The sequence below is a fragment of the Oncorhynchus mykiss genome, chromosome 7, assembly GCF_057628025.1.
Source record: "Oncorhynchus mykiss isolate SJ-2025 chromosome 7, ASM5762802v1, whole genome shotgun sequence".
Classification (NCBI taxonomy): domain Eukaryota; kingdom Metazoa; phylum Chordata; class Actinopteri; order Salmoniformes; family Salmonidae; genus Oncorhynchus; species Oncorhynchus mykiss.
In genome coordinates, this window is record NC_143028.1 from 12413518 (window position 1) to 12430647 (window position 17130).

Consider the following 17130-nt stretch of genomic DNA (forward strand, 5'->3'; position numbering starts at 1 on the left):
TCTGTCCTACTAGTCCTATACTGTCTCTGTCCTACTAGTGCTATTCGGTCTCTGTCCTACTAGTCCCATACTGTCTCTGTCCTACTAGTCCTATACTGTCTCTCTCCTACTAGTCCTATACTGTCTCTGCCCTGCTAGTCCTATACTGTCTCTGTCATACTAGTCCTATTCTGTGTCTGTCCTACTAGTCCTATACTGTCTCTCTCCTACTAGTCCTATACTGTCTCTGTCATACTAGTCCTATTCTGTGTCTGTCCTACTAGTCCTATACTGTCTCTCTCCTACTAGTCCTATACTGTCTCTGTCCTACTAGTCCTACACTGTCTCTGGTCTCTGTCCTACTAGTCCTATACTGTCTCTGTCCTACTAGTCCTACTCTGTGTCTGTCCTACTAGTCCTATACTGTCTCTGTCCTACTAGTCCTATACTGTCTCTGTCCTACTAGTCCTATACTGTCTCTGTCCTACTAGTTCTATACTGTCTCTGTCCTACTAGTCCTATACTGTCTCTGTCCTACTAGTCCTATACTGTCTCTGGTCTCTGTCCTACTAGTCCTATACTGTCTCTGTCCTACTAGTCCTATACTGTCTCTGTCCTACTAGTCCTATACTGTCTCTGTCTTACTAGTCCTATACTGTCTCTGTCCTACTAGTCCTATACTGCCTCTGTCCTACTAGTCCTATTCTGTCTCTGTCCTACTAGTCCTATTCTGTCTCTGTCCTACATGTCCTATACTGTCTCTGTCCTACATGTCCTATACTGTCTCTGTCCTACTAGTCCTATACTGTCTCTGTCCTACTAGTCCTATACTGTCTTTGTCCTACATGTCCTATACTGTCTCTGTCCTACTAGTCCTGTACTGTCTCTGTCCTACTAGTCCTGTACTATCTCTGTCCTACTAGTCCTGTACTGTCTCTGTCCTACATGTCCTATACTGTCTCTGTCCTACATGTCCTATACTGTCTCTGTCCTACTAGTCCTATACTGTCTCTGTCTTACTAGTCCTATACTGTCTCTGTCCTACTAGTCCTATACTGTCTCTGTCCTACTAGTCCTGTACTATCTCTGTCCTACTAGTCCTGTACTGTCTCTGTCCTACTAGTCCTATACTGTCTCTGTCCTACTAGTCCTATACTGTCTCTCTCCTACTAGTCCTATACTGTCTCTGTCCTACTAGTCCTATACTGTCTCTCTCCTACTAGTCCTATACTGTCTCTGCCCTACTAGTCCTATACTGTCTCTGTCCTACTAGTCCTATACTGTCTCTCTCCTACTAGTCCTATACTGTCTCTGCCCTACTAGTCCTATACTGTCTCTGTCCTACTAGTCCTATACTGTCTCTGTCCTACTAGTCCTATTCTGTCTCTGTCCTACTAGTCCCATACTGTCTCTGTCATACTAGTCCTATTCTGTATCTGTCCTACTAGTCCTATACTGTCTCTCTCCTACTAGTCCTATACTGTCTCTGCCCTGCTAGTCCTATACTGTCTCTGTCTACTAGTCCTATACTGTCTCTGTCCTACTAGTCCTATACTGTCTCTCCTACTAGTCCTATACTGTCTATGTCCTACTAGTCCTATTCTGTCTCTCCTACTAGTCCTATTCTGTCTCTGTCCTATACTGTCTCTCCTACTAGTCCTATACTATCTCTCTCCTACTAGTCCTATACTGTCTCTGTCCTACTAGTCCTATACTGTCTCTGTCCTACGTGTCCTATTCTGTCTCTGTCCTACTAGTCCTATACTGTCTCTTTCCTACTAGTCCTATTCTGTCTCTGTTCTACATGTCCTATACTGTCTCTCCTACTAGTCCTATACTGTCTCTCCTACTAGTCCTATACTGTCTCTGTCCTACTAGTCCTATACTGTCTCTGTCCTACTAGTCCTATACTGTCTCTGTCCTACTAGTCCTATACTGTCTCTCCTACTCTGTCTCTCCATATGTCTCAGCCTCCACCCTGGTGAAAAGTCAAGCCTCAGAAGATTTAACACACTTCCCATGTCATTACTACCTACTGGGTGGCTGGTAGCGTAGCGGTTAAAGTTCTGGGCCAATAACCGTAAGGAATTAGTTTGAATTAAGGTGAAAAATCTGTTGACGTGCCCCTTGAGCATGGCACTCAACCCGAATTGCCCCAGGGTTGCCGTTGATAACGGCAAACCCTGTCTCAGGGAGAGCGGGATATGCAGAAAACACATTTCCAATTCAAACATGCGTATTTGTACATGTGTGAAACAAGACAAATACAAGCACCCACCAAGTTATTATTGAACAGTCAATGCGTTTGTATTAAGCAGCGACAGCAACTGTGATTTAGAGACCTCTGTATTTCTAATGCTCCATCATCCACCGATGACACAAGGGGCCTCAACGAGAATGAGGAACGGGGGTCCAACTAAATCAAAGACTGTAGGTAGGCCTGCTCCCAAATGGCCCTGTCAGAGATTGAAGTTGCTTTGGTATTGAATTAGATGCATTTAAAAAAAAATCTAAGACCATGTCCACGGTTGGAATTGGTTGGAGATGGAATTTGATTCACTTGGGAGTACATTACATGAAACTAGTGGTAAACTCAGTGGCATTAGTTGACCACTTGGTGGCATTGTATCCTATTCTTTTCATAAGTATTATAAGTGAACTGAAGTGGTAATGTAATAACAGAGTGTAGACCATGAGTAGAAGCACGGTAGAACATGTACTATATGCAGGATGGAGTACTGAACTGCAGAGGTAAGGTACCCTGCTGAATTCCACCTGTTGTGTTGTCATGAACTCATAGAGTGCCATTTGAGTCATTTGGTTTTTAAAAAACTTCAAAAATCGGTCAACATTTTGTCATAAAAAGCATATGTTCAACTTACTTCCCATTTCAATGACTGGTGAAACAGATCACTATGATTTTACTATTTGACGTTCAATGTTTCTTTAAAAACATATATTTAAAAAGGAATAGTTTCACCGTTGTCAAAGGAGAGTCCAGTTCACATAACAGGGTTGACCTTAAAATGAGAGACAAATGTGAATCACGTTAAATTAATTATAATCTTCAGAAATGACTTTGTCAAAGCAAGAAAAATAACTAGGGCTTTACAAAAAAATATCATAATAAGATAATAATATTTGGGCTTCACAATGAGGTGAAAAATTGGGGAAATGTTTGGGTTAGAAGTCAGAAAAACAGGAGGGATATCTCAAAATGCTGATTTGGGTCTAACCCTTGTCGTTGAAATTCTTCTCCATTCGTGGAAATTACCACTAGGGACACTCGAAGTCTATCTTAAATGAATCATCATTTATTAACAATTACCTGGAGAGGTTCCAACCAACTCAATGCACCATGTACACATGTTGACCAGGAGCTCCAACTGAGCAGTCCCGTTAATATTGAATGATGAATAAACTAAATCATGCAGATATGACCTGTCTGCAGTATATAAGTGAACTAACGGATAACGTTTGCTTCATTCATGTGACCAACCAATACTGGTTCATGCATGTGGCAGACCAATACCTCACAAGGCTTCTTCTCTCCAAGCGGAGACCTTGACACTGAGATACCTTTCATTCTCAAAACAAGGTCTGGGCATACTGCCAAATTGCAGATACTGATAGTGAGGATTTTGTTCAATCAATCACTCACAGAAATTGGTTATTAGAACAGCACATGAATAGAACACAGAAATTTGTTTTTAGGAAAGCACAAACATAACATTTTCGTCACACCTTAAATCAGATTTATTTAATTTTTCATGTAGTCTATATTAAAGGGCATTTCATTTAATATAAAAGGCTTTTAAAATTCACTATTGGTGCACCATTTCTACTTAAAATATCAAAATGCACTATTTGTGGAACAACTCAAATAATGTGGACTATGCAATGACCATGGAGAAGATTGTGAAATTGGCCAGTTGTTGTTTGTGTAACATGCATCTGTTTAACATCTGTTAAAAGACCTGTTTATACCTTGTGCTAATGTGTCCTTATCTTGTCTACATTTTGATCGTGCCCACATTTCCAGAAATGTGACTACACGTGGTATTAAAATGTATATGTCATCCCTTCCTGACGGTGGCCAGGAAGATCTGATCACAATGTGTCTTTTACTCATCTTCACCTGTCTAAAAATGCGGGCACAATCAGAATGTGGACAAGATCAGGATAAAGGACACAAGTTAGAACCAGGTATAAACAGGGCTTTAAACAGGACACTTATTTGAACAGAGAAACTGTAAAGTGATGAGTCATTAGCCTACCAGGTGACTTCGAATCAAGATGAGGTTAGTTTAGGAAACATAGGGTTCATTTTACTTCTCTAAAAAGCTGTTTTGTAAGTGATTGTGAAAGACAGCATTGTGTGCTTGTGCAATGTGATTTTGAAAGAGGTACAGAGTTCATCTGTTTTGTTTGTCTACTGTGTCACTGGTGGATATAAAGTGGCAGTGTTCAGTGGTACGCATTGTGAGTCTACAATCACAGGGAGAAGGTACAGTAAAACATCGCTGTCGAGTGTGTGTGTGTGTGTGTGTGTGTGTGTGTGTGTGTGTGTGTGTGTGTGTGTGTGTGTGTGTGTGTGTGTGTGTGTGTGTGTGTGTGTGTGTGTGTGTGTGTGTGTGTGTGTGTGTGTGTGTGTGTGTGTGTGTGTGTGTGTGTGTTGTTTTGCTGACCCAATGTGGACTTTGAACTGTTTGCACACCTTTTGTACGGGAACGTCATGACCAACTGGGGACAAAATCTTGGTCCCCACAAGGCGGACCGTGTGTGTGCGTGCGTGTGTGTGGTTTTGGGGTAGAAGTAAGGGGATGTGGATAAGCCTTTGAGTGTATCAATATCAACATATGGCCTATTTGAGTATATTGAGCTGGACCCAGATCTTTCCATGTGTTTCTACCTTTTCCGCTCATCTCTAGAATGAAGTCTCTCGTGCTCCTTCTATTGGTGGCTGTTACTGTATCATCTGTGCTGTCTAAACCCCTCCCTGAAGACTCTGAAGCAGAGGTTCACAAGGAGTTTGAGACATGGAAAGTTAAATATGGTAAAACTGGTTCAGTACTAATATTTCACCAATGGATATTTACACTGAGTATACAAAATATGAAGAATTCCTTCTCTTTCCATGACATAGACTGGCCAGGTGAATCCAGGTGAAAGCTGTGATCCCTTATTGAACCATTCATTGTTAAATCAACTTAAGTCAGTGTAGATAAAGGGGAGGAGACAGGTTAAAGAATGATTTTTAAGCCTTGAGACAATTGAGACATGGATTCTGTTTGTGTGCCATTCAGAGGGTGAATGGGCAAGGACAAAATATTGAAATGCCTTTGAAAAGGGTATGGTAGTAGGTGCCTGGTGCACTGGTTTGTGTCAAGAACTGCAACGCTGCTGGGCTTTTCACTCTCAACAGTTTCCCTTGTGTATCAAGAATGGTCCACCACCCAAAGGACATCCAGCCAACTTCACAAAGGTGGGAGGCGTTGGCGTCAACATGGGCCAGAAATCCTGTGGAACGCTTTCAGCACCTTGTGGAGTCCAGGCCCCAACGAATTGTAGCTGTTCTGAGGGCTAGAGAGGGAGTGCAACTCAATATTAGGAAGGTGTTCCTAGTGTTTGGTATACTCTGTGTATAATTGCATTGACAATGAATTAGCTGTCAAAATGTCAACACAGAAAGATACATTTAGAGTACGTTTGCAGGGAAGAGCTATCCGTCTACCGAAGAGGAAGCCAAACGCAAGGAGATGTGGTTAGCGACGAGGAAGAGGGTGATGGAACACAATATGAGAGCAGGAAATGGATTAGAGAGCTTCACCATGGCGGTCAATCACTTTGCTGACCTGGTACGGTTCAATATTTACTGGTCAATTATTAACTTTCAATTGAGTTAGTTAGTTTAGAAATTCTGTCTCAGCCACTGGCTTTACAATAACATTTCCAAATCCGTCTTAGGCCCATAGTTTTAGTTTAAATGATTGATTTATATTGTAGTCAGTTACTTCTGTGATATTTCCTTAGCAGCCCTGTTGAGTCTCTTTGTTGAGTCTCCGTGTCTTTGCTTCCTCTCACAGACTAATGAGGAGGTTCCTAGAGGACTTTTGCCCATGGTAAAGTGCCACCGTCATTACAACGCAATTCCCTATATGCTGAATCACAATAATAGTATGATGAAGAACTCTGTCTTCTGTCTCAGCCTCGACCTGAGGAAGAAGAGGTGGACAGAGAGTTTGAGATGTGGAAGACTCACAATGGTACAACTGGTTTAAGACTAACTGAATGCAAAGGAGGCTGGTGGCACCTTAATTGGGAGGACGGGCTCGTGGTAATGACTGGAGCAGAATGAGTGGAATGGTATCAAATACAACAAGCACATGGTTTCCAGGTGTTTGATGCCATTCCATTTGCACCATTCCGGCCATTATTACTAGCCTCCTGTGACTGAATGAGGCTTCATTTTAAGGCAGTGGCCGTGTCAGAATACCCATAATAGCGTACTACATAATTAAACTGCATACTCATTTCGGCATATGATCTAGTAGAAATCACTTGTTTCTTCCGACTCACGTATTTGACAACAGCTGGTAATCAGATAAATTGTTGCGCTGTACCAAAACGAATGAATGGTGGGAATCAACGCAATTGCGCATTAGATTACATATTCGGAGTACTGTTCTTTTTTTTAAATGTCGTATTCTATTTAGTACGCTAGTATGGGTATTCGGAGACGGCTACTGTTTCCACTGGTAGTAGTGCAATGGCCCCTAAATAATTCAAGGGAAATATGCTTTTAAAATAAAGTGTGGTGTTAGCCTAGCATTGGTGAATGCTGATGCTAATATTTACTAAAGCGACATGTTTGTAGGTAAGACCTATAACTCCACCGAGGAGGAAGCCAAGCGTAAGGAGATCTGGTTAGCTACTAGGGCAAGAGTGATGGAACACAACAAGAGAGCAGAGAATGGCTCAGAGAGCTTCACCATGGGGATGAATTCCTTCTCTGACATGGTAAGGTGGTACCAGTTATTTATTGTCCAATAATTATCAAATTGATTCAAGTATTTAGAATATTCTGCTACAAACAGCTTGTCTAACATTTTATTGTCTTATTTTTGAGTCTCTGTCTTTTTTACACCCCCAGACTTCTGAGGAGATTCCTAGAGGAGGACTTCTGGTTGTGTTTCCCAGTCGAGATGGAGGGGAGGAAGCAGAGGTGGATAAAGAGTTTGAAACGTGGAAGGTGCAACACGGTAAAAACGGGTTCAATACTCACTGAAAGAAACAAAAATAGACACCAGTGATGGTTGACTACAACAGTTTGAACAATACAGACGTTGCGTCTCAATGTTATCTGACCATTTGCAGGGAAGAGCTATGGTTCCACGGAGGAGGAAGCCAAGCGCAAGGAGATCTGGTTAGCCACAAGGGCAAGAGTGATGGAACACAACAAGCGGGCAGAGAATGGCTCAGAGAGCTTCACCATGGGGATGAATCATCTTTCCGACCAGGTATGATCGCTGTCAGGGAGAGGTTCCTTGGTTCCGAGGTTCCTTCCTTGGTTACTGATGGTACTTTTCTTATAGGCTTTCTTGATACTATGCATGTTGCTTCCTTTCACAGACTACTGCAGAGGTTACAGGACGAAGGGTAGGATCACGCACTTACTGCAATGCGCTGCACTTATAAGGTTGGTGAAAATATGAATCAATCATTTGTGGTGGTAATTGTATGATTGAGAACTCTCCTATTCCTTAGCTTCAAGATGGGGAGGAAACAGAGGTGCACAAGGAGTTTCAAACATGGAAAGTGAAATATGGTAAAACTGGTTCAACACTGACTGATATAGATATTTCCTGCATACTTAAAGTCAAACTCATTAAATAAGTTGACGTTTTTCATGCTTGCAGGAAAGACCTATCCGTCCCCCGAGGAGGAAGCTAAGCGCAAGGAGATCTGGCTAGCTACTAGGAAGATGGTGACGGAACACAACAAGAGAGCAGAGAATGGCCTGGAGAGCTACACCCTGGCAGTCAATCACTTTGCTGACTTGGTATGGTGTTATTATTAATAGTGAAATGAATTCAGATTAGTCTGAAAGAAATCTGGGTTGTTATTTGTAGTTTGCATTACATTACTATGTTGATGTAAGTTATAAGTTGATATAAGATTTCTCAAACAAGTTGTTTGTCCCCTTTTTGCTTCCAGACTACTCAGGAGGTTCCTAGAGGGCTTTTACCCATGGTAAGCTATCAGCATTTCAAAATGTAATGCGTTTAATGCAACAATGTCATTTAACTGAACTTACAGTGATGTAAAGTTTGTGGTAACTCCCGTTTCTCTTTCCCAATTACCCTCCTGGCCCTGACCACTCATCTCATCACAGGGTATGCTTCCAGTCACATAAGTTACTGACATTGTACTCACTACAGTCCGATTCACAACCCTTAACTACAATGAACATAGTCTTAATTTTTTTTTAAAGAAACCTTCACATTTACTAATGTTACACTCCTAAATTCACAAAATAATCAGATATTGACAGACTGTCTGTTTCCTCCAACAGAATGAAGAAGCTTTGACCCTATGAGGAATGAACCATTTTGAAATTTACAATAAATATAAACACTACTCTTTCAATTCTTGTGTCCATTTCTTCCTTTATTTTATACCAGCCCATATGGCAGGGTTCCCCTGCCCTGTGGGTCATTTTATTTGGCCACCCAATGTCACGTTCTGACCTTAGTTCTTTTATTATGTCTTTGTTTTAGTATGGGCAGGGCGTGAGTTGGGTGGGTTGTCTATGTTCATTTTTCTATGTTGTGTTTTGCGTTCGGCCTGGTATGGTTCTCAATCAGAGGCAGGTGTCGTTAGTTGTCTCTGATTGAGAATCATACTTAGGTAGCCTTTTCCCACCAGTGTTTCGTGGGTGTTTCTTTTCTGTTCTGTGTTTTGTATTTCACCGTTCAGGACTGTTTCGTTTTGTTCTCGTTGTTTTTGTTTTGTGTTCATATAATAATAAATACAATATGGACACTTACCACGCTGCGCATTGGTCCTCCGATCCTTCTTACTACTCCTCCTCAGAAGAGGAGGACGAGAATCGTTTCACCCAAGTAAAAAAATATATATATACATATATACACTACGGTTCAAAAGTTTGGGGTCACTTAGAAATGTCCTTGTTTTTGAAAGAAAAGCACTTTTTTTGTCCATTAAAAAAACATCAAATTGATCAGAAAGACAGTGTTAATGTTGTAAATGACTATTGTAGCTGGAAACGGCAGATTTTTTATGGAATATCTACATAGGCGTACAGAGGCCCATTATCAGCAAACATCACTCCTGTGTTCCAACGGAACGTTGTGTTAGCTCATCCAAGTTTATCATTTTAAAAGACTAATTGATCATTAGAAAACTCTTTTGCAATTATGTTAGCACAGCTTAAAGCTGCTGTCCTGATTAAAGAAGGAATAAAACTGGCCTTCTTTAGACTAGTTGAGTATCTGGAGCATCAGCATTTGTGGGTTTGATTACAGGAACAAAATGGTCAGAACAAAGAACTCCTCTGAAACTCGTCAGTCTATTCTTGCTCTGAGAAATGAAGGCTATTCCATGCGAGAAATTGTCAAGAAACTGAAGATCTTGTACAACGCTATATACTACTCCTTTCACAGAACAGCGCAAACTGTCCAGTACTTTAAAAATATCCTCTCATGTTGTCCTCCAGTGGCTTGCAGAAGAGGACGTCTTCCTTAATTGACCCCCCATAAACGTAACGGACATATACCAGGAGCTGTGCCAGGCTCGCCACGTATGTTGACATCCAGCTGTAACACATAGAATTCCCTGGCTTGAATACGAAGCAGTAATTGTTTCATAACATCTCCTGCCATGTCACTGACGAGTCATGAAACAGTGTTTGATTAAGTCATTGTCTGTATATTTTTTTGGGGGCCTTTTCCCCCAGCATTGTCCCAGCCATATCTGCGGCAGCAGGAAGAATTAAGTCCTCCACAATAGTATGGGGCTTGCCTGTCCTCGCCACACGGTAGCTCAACATATTAGACACTTCTAGCCCCTTCTTATTAATGGTATCTGTCTTACTACTCGAAAGTAGTCTTTATTCTTGCTCAAAAAACTCCCGTGGCTTATTTTTCAAATTGTGATGTTGCATTTCAACATTTTTGAGCAAGAGTGAAGGTTTCCCACGAGAGAGTAACGGTTAATGTGATTGGATGTTAATTATTTGACTAGGCTCCCTGTATTTGACATTGTGTTGTTATTTCGCTGAACACTAGATGGTTTAATTTAATTTTTGGCAGTGAAATGAGGCTATTCAGGCAGAGAAAAAAAACTCCGCCAAACGTATAGCCCCCGTTGGAAAATATAAATGTACTGTTTGAAAATGTGAAGGATTTGAAATTTGTTTACAAAAAATTTGGCATACCCCCGATGGCATTGCTCGTACCTCTGGGTATTCCAGTTTAGGAATACCTGGCCAAGAGAAAGTTATTAACAAGCTCTTACATCCTGACCAAACAGGGTCGTCATGCAGCCAGTAACATGCACTGCCTGTTTCATGTGGTTGCTGAGGCTTCCATTCTGGATACCCCATGTGCTGTGTTATCATTAGATGCAGAGAAAGCCTTTGAGTGGGAATATTTATGGCATGTTCTTGAACATTTTGGTTTTGGGGTTAGATTCATACCTATGATTCGCACCATGTATGTGAATCTTTCTTCTATCATACCAACAAGCACTACCCATTCTAATCCATTTACCATACAACCAGGACGTAAACAAGGCTGTCCCGCCTCCCCTATGCTATTTGCTCTCTCTCTTGAACCGCTGGCACAAAGCATATGTCAAAATTCTGCTTCTTCACATATCAAAATCAAACCGAACAAGCAATTTCTCCATATGCAGATGACATACACGTCAGAAAATGTTCAGAAAATAATTTCACAGCATTCAGCAGATGGTCTGGATAGAAGATCATCTGGTCTAAAACAGCTCTACTACCTCTTAACTCAGCTAAGGGAAGCAACTACCACCCTTTATCCCAGTGAAGAAACAAACCACCTACTTAGACATTACTTAACCCCCTCTATTCACACTACTTTCAGGAAGGACTACTTAGAAACCTTTCAGAATATCCAGAAATAGATAAAAAGATGGTCTGCTTTGGCCACTTCTTTACATGCTAGAATCTCAATGATTAAAATGAATGTCCTCCTTCGTATCAATTTTACGAGTTCCATGTTACCACTGCCGCCTCCTATCGACTATTGGTCTAAACTTGACTCTGTCATAAAGAAGTTCATTTGGGGGGGGGGGGGGGGGATTTGCAGTTCCAAATCCACATTTTTATCACCTAACTTCTTTCCAAATTCATTTCCTGAAGACCTGGTTAAACCCAAAGACTTCTGTTCCTTGGCGTGCTATAGAAGATTCAATAGTTTCACCATTTAGATTACAAGATTGATTATTTTCTGGATTGACTCCTAAAAAATGTGCATTATTGTTTGGACCCATTATAGCATACTCAGTAAATGTGTGGAAAGCTACAGAGAAGCATATGAGACCTAATCTTAAATGGCTTTCATACTCTCCAATATGGCGTAATAAACAATTCTTAGCGTGTAAGAAACCATTTACATCAGATTCTTGGTCTAAGAAGGGTATTTATACTTTCAAAGACATATTCAATGTGAATGGACTCCTCGGTTTCCATGAAATCCGCCAGTGTTTTAATGTCCACGTTCATCATTTTGTCTTTACCTTCAACGCCTATCCACGCGAGCCTATGGGGTCCTCTGGGGAGCAGAACTAGCAGTACACCCATTGGTCAAACTTCTAACGGACAGACGCCCCTCAAAAGGAGTGTCTAATATCTATAGTCAATTAACTCTAGCAGCACAAAAACCATTACCTCTATCCACTGTATGGGAAAATTATTTTACTCTTGCTGACAGACAGATAAATTGGGAGACAATATGGAAAATATATTTGGATCATCTAGAAACCCCAATCACCAATGATTTAAAACATTTTGCCATATAACCTATCTAACACCTCAAAAAAGACATCACATTGTATTAGTCCATCAGCATTATCTGAGTTCTGCACCACATGGGACCTTGGTACTTTTCAGCATGTGCTGTGGAAATGACTGGGTGTGTTTGAATTCTGGGAGAAAGTCAACCATGCCGTCTCTGTACTTAGATGAAATACTGCCATGAGATCCAATAGGGATGTTGCTTTGTGATGTCCCTGATTTGCACTTGTCAGAAAGGCAACAGAGAGTGTGGTTGTTAGGAACCACAGCTGCTAAGAAAAAGATTGTACAGAGGTGGGTTCCACCTCACCACTTACCATTGCAACAATGGCTGCTCACATTTAAGGAAATTGTACTTATGGAGCTCTCCACGGCCAGGATCCACAGGGCCAAAGGTGTCCACTCTGGACACATGGAAAAAAAGAAGCAGCGGACATTTCTGAACTCTTAACCAATGGGCCTTGACATCCATGAATGTGTATCAATAATGTGTCACTATTTCTGAGGCTTTATGATGCATTGTTCAGCAGATGTATGTAATATTAATTTAATTGTTTTTATCTCGTTATTTATTTGACATGCTATCAGATTGCCGGTGAGGGGTGGGAGGGATTGAAACAATATATCTGTAAATGTACTGTATGAATCCTATGAATTGAAATAATAAAAACTTTATGTAAAAAAAGTTTGGACATACTCATTCCAGGGTTTTCTTTATTTTGTCTATTTTCTACATTGTAGAAGAATAGTGAAGACATCAAAACTATGAAATAACACATATGGAATCATATAGTAACCAAAAAATTGTTAAAGAAATATGTATTTTAAATTTGAGAGCATTCCAGGTGAAGCAAAGTAGCCACTCTCTTGCCTTGAAGACAACTTTCCACACTCTTGGCATTCTTTCAACAAGCTTCCTGAGGTAGTCACCTAGAATTCATTTAAATTAACAGGTGTGCCTTGTTAATTTGTGGAATTTCTTTCCTTCTTAATGCGTTTGAGCCAGTCAGTTGTGTTGTGTCAAGGTAGGGGTGGTATACAGAAGATAGCCCTATTTGGTAAAAGACCAAGCCCATATTATGGCAAGAACAGTTCAAATAAGCAAAGAGAAACGACAGTCCATCATTACTTTAAGACATGACGGTCAGTCAGTCAATTCAGAATATTTCAAAAACTTTTAAAGTTTCTTCAAGTACAGTCGCAAAAATCATCAAACGCTATGATGAAACTGGATCTCATGAGGACCGCCACAGGAAAGGAAGACCCAGAGTTACCTCTGCTGCAGAGGATAAGTTCATTAGAGTTACCAGCCCCAGAAATTGCAGGCCAATTAAATGCTTCACAGAGTTCAAGTAACAGACACATCTCAACATCAACTGTTCAGAGGAGACTGCATGAATCAAATTTCTGCAAAGAAACCACTAATAAAGGAAACCAATGATAAGAAGAGACTTGATTGGGCCAAGAAACACAAGCAATGGACATTAGACCAGTGGAAATCTGTCCACTGAGTCCAAATTTCAGATTTTTGGTTCCAACCGCCATGTCTTTGTGAGACACACCGTGAACCATGGAGGAGAAGGTGGGATGGTGTGGGGGTGCTTTGCAGGTGACACTGTGATGGAGTGCTGCATCAGATGACCTGGTCTCCCCAATCACCCGACCTCAACTCATTTGAGATGGTTTGGGATGAGTTGGACTGTAGAGTCAAGGAAAAGCAGCCAACACCGTCAAGACTGTTGGAAAAGCATTCCAGGTGAGGCTGGTGTGGAGAATAACAAGAGTGTGCAAATCTGTCATCAAAGTGAAGGGTGGCTACTTTGAAGAATAAAAAATTAGCTTAACACTTTCTTGGTTACTTCTATTTCATAGTTTTGATGTCTTCACTGTTACTCTACAATGTAGAAAATAGTCAAAATCAAGAAAAACCTCTGAATGGACTGGTACTATATAGTACCAGTCCAAAGTTTGGACACCCCTACTCATAAAAGACTGAACAAAGATTTTAATTTTGGAATTCTGTTCCCAAGTATTCCCTATAGAGAGACGTGATCGTATACAAATGTAATCATTTGAAAATATGATGTTTTAGTCAAGTATTATATCTGTGTGGGCTTCTTGCGATCAATTTGCAATTTCCAAATTATTTGTAATTATGCTCCGCTCCCCCAACCATCTGCTTAAAGAAGAAATCGGACCATGGCTGAATCTAGTTGATGATCCCTGGAATGTGGGTGGGACATTAAGTTGACTTGACCAATAGAGGGCAGAGTTTTCTCAGTCAGTTCAGAGCCATTGCATTATCAAACGTCACTCACACACACACAACCCAGTTTTCTTGTGTCCCCAAAATCGCACCAATAAACATGAGCAGTAGATGCAACATTGCCATGTTTTTGTGTAGGTTATGGTAGACTTCTGCTCAAATTGGTTAGAAGACAGAGTGGCAACAGCCAAGAGAAGAGTGGCATTTAGGATCCTGTTGTGAGAAACTTCTGAAAATGGATGTGTATGTGTTGACAGTGTGTGTGTGTGTGTGTGTGTGTGTGTGTGTGTGTGTGTGTGTGTGTGTGTGTGTGTGTGTGTGTGTGTGTGTGTGTGTGTGTGTGTGTCTGTGTGTGTGTGTGTGTGTCTGTGTGTGTGTGTGAGTGTGACTGATGTTTACAGGCAGTAATTACATTGCAGGGCTTTTTTTGCATGTGCAATGACAATGGCACACACTGTCTCCATTTTTTGTCCATGTACCTTGAATTTGCAACGTTGTCTCTAACATTCATTATAGCCATACATAATGAAAAATATAGGCTTTAGGAGAGCTGAACATCCATTCTCAGTGTCATCTATGGTCATTCCAATAGAAGCAACAAGATGACGCCTACTGAAGAACATTACGATTACATCGACATGCACATTACATTTTAGTCACTAAGCAGACACTCTTATCACCCAGAGCAACAATACAAGCATTCCAATTAGCAGGCTGAAACAACCGCACAACACAAGCATCTGCCAATCACAGCACTTGAGACATACGGTGCAATGAAATAAAGCAGTACAGCACCACAAATTGACACAAAGGAGGAGCAATAAGATAAAGCAGAACACATGATTGGTCCAATGATTCCATTATGAGTTGAAGGGCTCTTTCCTTCCTTGCTCTGAGATATCATTACAGTCCCCTCAGGTGTGACAGCCAGACATTGGGAATAGTGATTTGTCATGATTGGGTAAGTGTGGAGCCCCTCTAAGTGTTTTGAGTCAATACAACTCCAGGAGGGAGTCTTTCAGCTGACACTGATATCATTCAGCCCTGTGTGGGTGTTTGTGTGTGGTGTCAGCATGCAGGTGTGTGTGTCCGCCCCTGCACATGTTTTTTTGTTGTTGTGTGTGTGTGTGTCTCACCTTGCAGTGCCAGTCGAGGTACTGATTATTACTGCCATAAAGAACCTCAGTGCTATTCTCCCGTCAGCCATTATCCTATCACAGATTATCTCCCCATCAGCCCACAGAAGCCATATCTCCCACAATCCCCCTGTGACAAGAGCCCACTGCCAACTGCCTTAATTACATTTTCCCATTATCTTCCCCAGCAGAGAAGCCGGGACGGGTAGCTCCCCCCAAATGAAATGGATTGGAAAGGAAAGGGTAGATGACTAACACCCAAAGTTATGTAATCACTGACCTTGTGTTCATCCAAACTGGTCTTTTTGATATTGCACTTTTACTTTAGCTCCTCTAACTTAAATAAATCTAGTTTTATTTGTCACAAGCGCCGAAGACAGCAGGACTTTACCGTGAACTGCATACTTACGAGACCTTTCCCATCGATGCAGAGTTAAAAAGAGTTTTAAGAAAATGTGCTAATATAAATATGAAAAGTAACACAATAAACAACAATAATGAGAATATTTTCAAGGAGTACCGGTACCAAGTCAATGTGCAGGGATAGTTTAGGTAATATGTACAGTCGTGGCCAAAAGTTTTGAGAATGACACAAATATTAATTTTCCCAAAGTCTGCTGCCTCAGTTTGTATGATGGCAATTTGCATATACTCCATAATGCTATGAAGAGTGATCAGATGAATTGCAATTAATTGCAAAGTCCCTCTTTGCCATGCAAATGAACTGAATCCCCCCCAAAAATGTCCACTGCATTTCAGCCCTGCCACAAAAGGACCAGCTGACATCATGTCAGCGATTCTCTCGTTAACACAGGTGTGTGTTGACGAGGACAAGGCTGGAGATCACTCGGTCATGCTGATTGAATTTGAATAACAGAATGGAAGCTTCAAAAGGAGGGTAGTGCTTGGAATCATTGTTCTTCCTCTGTCAACTATGGTTACCTGCAAGGAAACACATGCCGTCATCATTGCTTAGCACAAAAATGGCTTCACAGGCAAGGATATTGCTGCCAGTAAGATTGCACCTAAATCAACCATTTATCAGATCATCAAGAACTTCAAGGAGAGCGGTTCAATTGTTGTGAAGAAGGCTTCATGGCGCCCAAGAAAGTCCAGCAAGCACCAGGACCGTCTCCTAAAGTTGATTCAGCTGCGGGATCGGGGCACCACCAGTACAGAGCTTTCTCAGAAATGGCAGCAGGCAGGTGTGAGTGCATCTGCACGCACAGTGAGGCGATGACTTTTGAAAGATGGCCTGGTGTCAAGAAGGGCAGCAAAGAAGCCACTTCTCTCCAGGAAAAACATCAGGTACAGACTGATATTCTGCAAAAGGTACAGGGATTGGACGGCTGAGGACTGGGGTAAAGTGATTTTCTCTGATGAATTCCCTTTCCGATTGTTTGGGGCATCCGGAAAAAAGCTTATCTGGAGAAGACAAGGTGAGCGCTACCATCAGTCCTGTGTCATGCCAACAGTAAAGCATCCTGAGACCATTCATGTGTGGGGTTGCTTCTCAGCCAAGGGAGTGGGCTCACTCACAATTTTGCCTAAGAACACAGCCATGAATAAAGAATGGTACCAACACATCCTCCGAGAGCAACTTCTCCCAACCATCCAGGAGCAGTTTGGTGACGAACAATGCCTTTTCCAGCATGATGGAGCTCCTTGCCATAAGGCAA

General features: G+C 41.4%; 1 protein-coding gene across 5 annotated transcripts; it reads left to right on the forward strand.

Moving 5' to 3' along the window:
- Nucleotides 1-2640: 2640 nt before the first annotated feature.
- On the forward strand, nt 2641-8628 carry LOC100136260 (cystein proteinase inhibitor protein salarin). 5 transcript variants are annotated; one of them, XR_016497099.1, is made up of 13 exons: nt 2641-2730; nt 4911-5035; nt 5695-5837; nt 6066-6101; nt 6188-6245; nt 6857-6999; nt 7133-7241; nt 7357-7499; nt 7612-7678; nt 7747-7807; nt 7899-8041; nt 8197-8232; nt 8375-8460. XR_016497099.1 is itself a non-coding variant. In XM_090240307.1 (13 exons), exons 1-13 carry the CDS (start codon nt 2672-2674, stop codon nt 8393-8395), a joined length of 1104 nt encoding a protein of 367 aa, XP_090096433.1. In that variant the 5' UTR covers nt 2641-2671; the 3' UTR covers nt 8396-8628. The 5 variants fall into 5 exon arrangements, 3 of the variants coding, with proteins under 3 accessions (XP_090096433.1, XP_090096434.1, XP_090096435.1); XM_090240307.1 differs by having other exon boundaries at nt 7612-7638; nt 8375-8628; XM_090240308.1 differs by lacking the exon at nt 8375-8460 and adding an exon at nt 8554-8628 and having other exon boundaries at nt 7612-7638.
- Nucleotides 8629-17130: the final 8502 nt, after the last annotated feature.

Excerpts from the sequence above, each read along its gene's own strand:
- LOC100136260 (XM_090240307.1), top strand. The coding sequence starts at position 2,672 with ATGAGTAGAAGCACGGTAGAACATGTACTATATGCAGGATGGAGTACT. Across the intron at positions 5,838-6,065 it reads TCAATCACTTTGCTGACCTG|ACTAATGAGGAGGTTCCTAG; the intron begins GTACGGTTCAAT and ends TTCCTCTCACAG. Across the intron at positions 8,233-8,374 it reads CTAGAGGGCTTTTACCCATG|GGTATGCTTCCAGTCACATA; the intron begins GTAAGCTATCAG and ends ATCTCATCACAG.